This window comes from Sinocyclocheilus anshuiensis, unplaced genomic scaffold (assembly GCF_001515605.1).
Source record: "Sinocyclocheilus anshuiensis isolate Anshui unplaced genomic scaffold, SAMN03320099.WGS_v1.1 scaffold447, whole genome shotgun sequence".
Lineage (NCBI taxonomy): Eukaryota > Metazoa > Chordata > Actinopteri > Cypriniformes > Cyprinidae > Sinocyclocheilus > Sinocyclocheilus anshuiensis.
Window position 1 is genome coordinate 636,590 of NW_015552615.1, and position 5,641 is coordinate 642,230.

A 5,641-nucleotide genomic window follows, 5' to 3' on the forward strand; every position below is an offset into this window, starting at 1 on the left:
AGGCATATTTACAACAAAAATCAATTTATGACATATTAAAAGACTAATTACTTTCACCCCAAATAATAATTAGTTGTAATTTTACATTTTTAAAATTTGCCACTATGCTAGGTTTTTGCCCATTTGTCAGTAAGAATTTTTACTCATTTAAAACACAATAAAATTTAATATGCTCCCTTATTCTTTTATATATTTTAATATGTACAAGTCAGAATAAGCATGTTGTTTGAATTTCTACATAAATATTGTGTTACACTGAATGACAATGTAACATTATTTCAACCAAATTTTAACATTTTATTCTCCAAAAACTTAAAAGTAGACACTTTACTTACATTCAGTGTGCTTTCTATGGACATAAAATCACTTTTGTCAATTACTTTTGATGCGGACATCTTAACGTCTTTGACCCATGTATGAATGATTCTGAAGACATTATTTTATGCCTTATACTGATATCTGCTTTTTTAAAGCTGATACTTGTATATACTCGGAAACATCTTCATTATATTGTTAAACAACTATACATGATGGAAAGTTTTTATTGATACTTTTGAACGCAGCATTATCACATTAGGCAATATCAGCATGCAGGGCTGTGCAGCTTTTAAAGTGCTTATTTGATTTTTCACCCCACCAGCTTTAACCGTCTGGATCTGCCGCCCTATAAAAGCTTCGAGCAGCTAAAGGAGAAGCTGCTGTTTGCCATCGAGGAAACGGAAGGCTTTGGTCAGGAGTGATGCATGCACACTTTCCATCCGCTTTCACCGTCATATCAAACCGGTGCTGCTACGAGGGAGAAACGCTCTGTATCCATTAGCTTAGGTTTTTTTACCATCCTCTTCTGATTTTACGCTGCCTTAGTCGATGATGGATGCACAGCAATGCAGCGCCCCTCGGCTCACTCGATGCACACTGTGTGACCCTCGTATTAACCTTTTCATGACTGCCGCCCGTCTCTACTGTAGTAATGCACATGCAACAGACTTTTCCTCTAGAACTTGAAGTTCAATTGAGTTTGCATGGTATGTGTCGGAATGAGTCTCATCTGTTGTGCGTACATGTACAGAGGAGTGCAAGACGCAATTTCATATGGTTTGTATTGCCACTGCAGATCTGTACCTTCATGCAAACATGGGTTTACCAATTGAAAAAGGTTGCACTTTATTAATGAAAACACTGGCAGAGTGATAACAGCTAATATGAAACATGCAGCAGGTCATATTTCACCTCAAAATCAAGAGAATTAGAAATATTATTTTGCATGAAGAAAATTAATAGTTTTTACATTATTTTCATGAAAATCAAGCACATTTTCCTTTTAAAATGAACTTGTGATGCAAGAAAATCTCATTCTCTACTGAAAAAAAAATAGCTGCAAAGAATGGGCTTTATGTTCTTCATGCAAAATATAATTTCTTTTGATTTCGGGTGAGCTGTGACCTAGAAATGCTTAATTTCTAGGTCATATATATATGCAATAGCCCAAAAATGCCATCGCCACATAATTAAAATATTAACTTTCTCCTCAATCTTGAACTCACAAACCACTTGACTGACGCTATAATGTTAGCCATTTTAATATGATCAAATCTGCAGCTAGAAATCTTGATCCTTTTATACCTTTAATGTGAAAAAAATCACAATATTTGTGGGGGGAATTAGTGCAAACCTAAAGAAAATGTGCTTTATTTTGTGGAAAATAAGGTCTGTGTGTGTTTTCGAGCATTTGGTTGACATCATTTGTTGTTATGCTGAAGATTTAGCACCGAAATCATGCCTATTCTGTTTATTTCAAAGATTTGGCTTCTTATTCAGATGCAAAACACAAAACCAGGACTGTAAATACTAAGGTACAAACAATAACTTACGGTTATCAAAGTGGAGTAAAGCAAAGAGTTTCTTATGTGATATGAGTCATATGCATTTCTTTCCAACACATGAGTGACTCTTTAACAGGGTTTTTAGTGTTCTCAGTGATTTGTTTTCTTCAGCGGATGAGTACAGATCGTGAGTGATTGGATTAGCGTCAGCTGTTTTTGCACTTTATTTTAGGTCATATTTTCTAATTACCAGATTGTTTGGATTTAAAGTGAACTGACAAATAAAGGTCAGAGATGGAAAGTGTCCAGCTAAATGCCTCACACCTGATGTTACGTGTTCTCATGTCTTACATTTCTTTATTTTCTTAACACTGTAAATCATGCAACACTTAGCCTGTGATCTACAACATATTAACATCAATTAGGCTGGATTTAATTATTTGAATTCTATTTATTTTTCTGAAGTGAATGTGTACAGTTGGATGATTAATATAAAAATACCAATTTATTCTCAGCTGGAGGAATAAACAAAATTCATTTAAAAATGTGTTGCTTCTTTTATTCTCATTTATTCTGTAAGTCTAAGATTACCAGTTTGCCAAAGTATTTTTCTAAATATAAAAGCGATGCATGCTGATGAACAGTAGATTCTGTTAAATTAGATTATTAGTTTATGCAGCAGGTTATTCAGAAAAAAAATACAATTAATAAATATATAAAAATGTCTTGTAATGGAAATAATAAAGTAGTATAATAAACTGATAATAGTAAAGTACCTTTATTATTGTTAAAATAATATGTTGCTTGGAATATTCAGTGTTCTGTTGCGGGCAATTCTCTGTTTTTTATTTTTTTTGTGAAAAAAGACTATATATGTGACCCTGGAGCACAAAACCAGTCATAAGGGTCAATTTTTCGAAATTGAGATTTATGCATCATCTGAAAGCTGAATAAATAAGCTTTCCAAATCTGGAATCTGAGGGTGCAAAAAAATCTAAATATTGAGAAAATCATCTTTAAAATTGTCCAAATGAAGTTCTTAGCAATGCATATTACTAATCAAAAATTAAGTTTTGATATATTTACGGTAGGACATTTACAAAATATCTTCATGGAACATGATCTTTACTTAATATCCTAATGATTTTTGGCATAAAAGAAAAATCTATAATTTTGACTCATACAATGTATTTTTGGTTATTAACCCAGCCCAGCGACTTAACACTGCTTTTGTGCTCCAGGGTCACATATTAGGCTAATATTATTAAATTAGTATAAATAAATTAATAGTAATATTATTATATTAATATTGATTAACATTATAATCTTTACTACATTCACATAAAAAAAAGTAGTTTTACTACTAAAATGTGATTTATTTTTCAGTTATATTATTCCTTTTCTCTGTGATCATATTTTGTAATTCTTTTTTATTTCGCTAAAAGTAGCCTGCTTTTTTTTTTAAACAAAAAAAAACAATTTTTTCGTTAAATTTACACACAGAAGGAGCAGCGGCCGGAAGCGGACAGTTTAGATCGTGTCCCGTGTTTCCGGTCGGACTCCTGTCGCGTCGCACTCTTTTCCGCTTCGCCTCCATTAAAGGACTCGGCGGCGGTTTGCGGGTCAATTTTTAAAACTAGTTTGGCAGAATCCGATATTAATCGGAGCCATCCGAACAGCAACCATGGTAAGACTTCGTTATTTGTCTTATTAGTGTACGATTAAACAACTATCTTAATATTTCTGCTGTTTAGTGAAGATTTTGAATTAAAACGGTGTACGTTACCATTACGTTGTTGATGCGTAGCGCTAGCGATCGGCTAGCGGCCGAAAGCAAATACAATAAGGCATTTAAAACGCATTAGAAATGATAGTTTGTTTCTGAAACACAATGCGGGAACCTTTCTCTAAAATCCAGTCTGGAGAGTGATATAATGGTGAGCGTTTGTTTGCTCTTGTAGCTCAGAGATCGATTTAAACCATTTTATATGATTACATAATTATGCTAGTCTGAATGCAAACGTATACGTTATGTTTTGCAGCACATTTTTAGGAGTTTAAGTCTATTGTTTACGTTTTGTCATCTGCTCCAGTGAGGAAGAATAAGCGGTTTAGCTGCGCAACGCAATCAGGAAGAACTTTTATTTTGCTCTCCGATTATTTCCGTCGTGGTCAATAGTGCTTTAATTGATTTATTTTCTAATAAATAGATGTGCATGCTTTAGGTATTAACCTTAACTATTTCTCTTTTTGAAATAAACATCCAAAACACAATGGACAGTAAGAGTAACTTGTGTACCTTGAACAGGGTAAATTGTAAAATAAAAGTCCTATTCGTTACCAGTATCTGCTGGTCAATGTTAGTGTGATGCATGTGTATCTTTAATGTTGTGTTTAACTCTTGCTTGTCTTCCAGACGGTCGGTAAGAGCAGTAAGATGTTGCAGCACATCGACTTCCGGATGCGCTGTATCCTGCAGGACGGCCGGATCTTCATCGGCACGTTCAAAGCGTTCGACAAACACATGAACCTGATCCTGTGCGACTGTGATGAGTTCAGAAAGATCAAGTGAGTCCATCGTCAACCTTAAAGTCCCCATGAAATCAAAATTAAAAGTTTTTTTGGGTGTTAGTATCAATATGTTAGTCTTAAGGTCATCTATAAGGCAGTGTGCTCCAAAACGGTGACAAAATTCGCATTTAGAAGATATAAGCATTCAAAGCTTGCAGTTTGTCACTTCCGCCAAAACAGCTCAACGATTTTTTTTGACGTCACATCGTACTTCAGCTTCTCATCAAACTTTCTGTCCAATCAAATGCTCTCTAGAATCCGAAGCCCCGCCCCCTACACTATAAAATAGCCGCGGAAGCCGCGGCTGAAATCGGTCTCTTGTCCACAGAGTTAGTATTTTCTGTACAGTGAATGGCACGTAGTGCACTATATAGGGGACAGGGAACGATTCAAACAGTGTAAATATGCTTCCATTGAGGAGAAAAAGAAGTCTGGTTTGGCGCTGTGTCACGCTAACCACCGCACCGCACACACACTCTGCTCCGGTCCAGAGACACGATAGCACGGAGCGGATCACATGCGCGAGTCGGCGCAGACCACAAAATGTATCGGAGCTATTTGAATTCTACACAGAATGCTATATTTTATAGCAATATGGATGAGATTGTGGCTGTCAAATGCGGCTTTACGGAGCTCAACGGCTCTGAACGGCTCTAGCCCAAGCTGTGATATAAACGAACGCTATTGGCTATTTTAAAAAGGGGCGGGGCTGCTTGATATGTCCCGCCCTGTCTTCCTGTTTCAGTTAAAATGACGTCAACACAGAGATAACTACGGCGCTGTTCGTGAAGAAACTTAAACTTTCCGAGGTGGGCATTGTTTTCTAAGAATTCAACGGCCCGTCATCAATTATTCTGTACTCGTGGATCAGGATTTAACTATCTGTGTCCTTCACAGACCCAAGAACTCCAAGCAGCCGGAGCGAGAGGAGAAGAGGGTTCTGGGTCTGGTTCTGCTCCGAGGAGAGAATCTGGTTTCTATGACTGTAGAAGGACCCCCTCCTAAAGACGTGAGTCTGCTCTGAATCTGATGAATGGTTTGTTGTTGTGAATGCAGAGAGTGATGTGCTGTTTCTGTGCGCTCAGACTGGCATCGCCCGCGTGCCGCTGGCAGGAGTTGCTGGGGGTCCGGGGGTCGGCAGGGCTGCGGGGCGAGGCGTTCCCGCCGGAGCTCCGATGGCACAGGCCCCCGCTGGACTCGCCGGCCCCGTGAGGGGAGTCGGGGGCCCGTCACAGCAGGTACACAAT

The 5,641-nt window shown here is 37.4% G+C and overlaps 2 protein-coding genes across 9 annotated transcripts in view; both read left to right on the forward strand.

Moving 5' to 3' along the window:
* The window catches only part of LOC107666068 (E3 ubiquitin-protein ligase Itchy-like), a 28,511-nt gene extending 27,059 nt beyond the window's left edge, over positions 1-1,452 (forward strand). For all 8 annotated transcript variants that reach the window (XM_016457159.1, XM_016457158.1, XM_016457163.1 and 5 more), the window contains one exon: positions 641-1,452. In XM_016457159.1, coding sequence (XP_016312645.1) covers positions 641-740 — 100 coding nt within the window. In that variant the 3' untranslated portion in view covers positions 741-1,452. The remainder of the gene's footprint in view (positions 1-640) is intronic.
* A 1,920-nt stretch (positions 1,453-3,372) lies between these two features.
* LOC107665993 (small nuclear ribonucleoprotein-associated protein B'-like) overlaps positions 3,373-5,641 on the forward strand; it is a 3,095-nt gene continuing 826 nt past the window's right edge. Inside the window, exons 1-4 of the mRNA XM_016457084.1 lie at positions 3,373-3,510; positions 4,240-4,391; positions 5,292-5,403; positions 5,480-5,632. Coding sequence (XP_016312570.1) covers positions 3,508-3,510; positions 4,240-4,391; positions 5,292-5,403; positions 5,480-5,632 — 420 coding nt within the window. The 5' untranslated portion in view covers positions 3,373-3,507. The remainder of the gene's footprint in view (positions 3,511-4,239; positions 4,392-5,291; positions 5,404-5,479; positions 5,633-5,641) is intronic.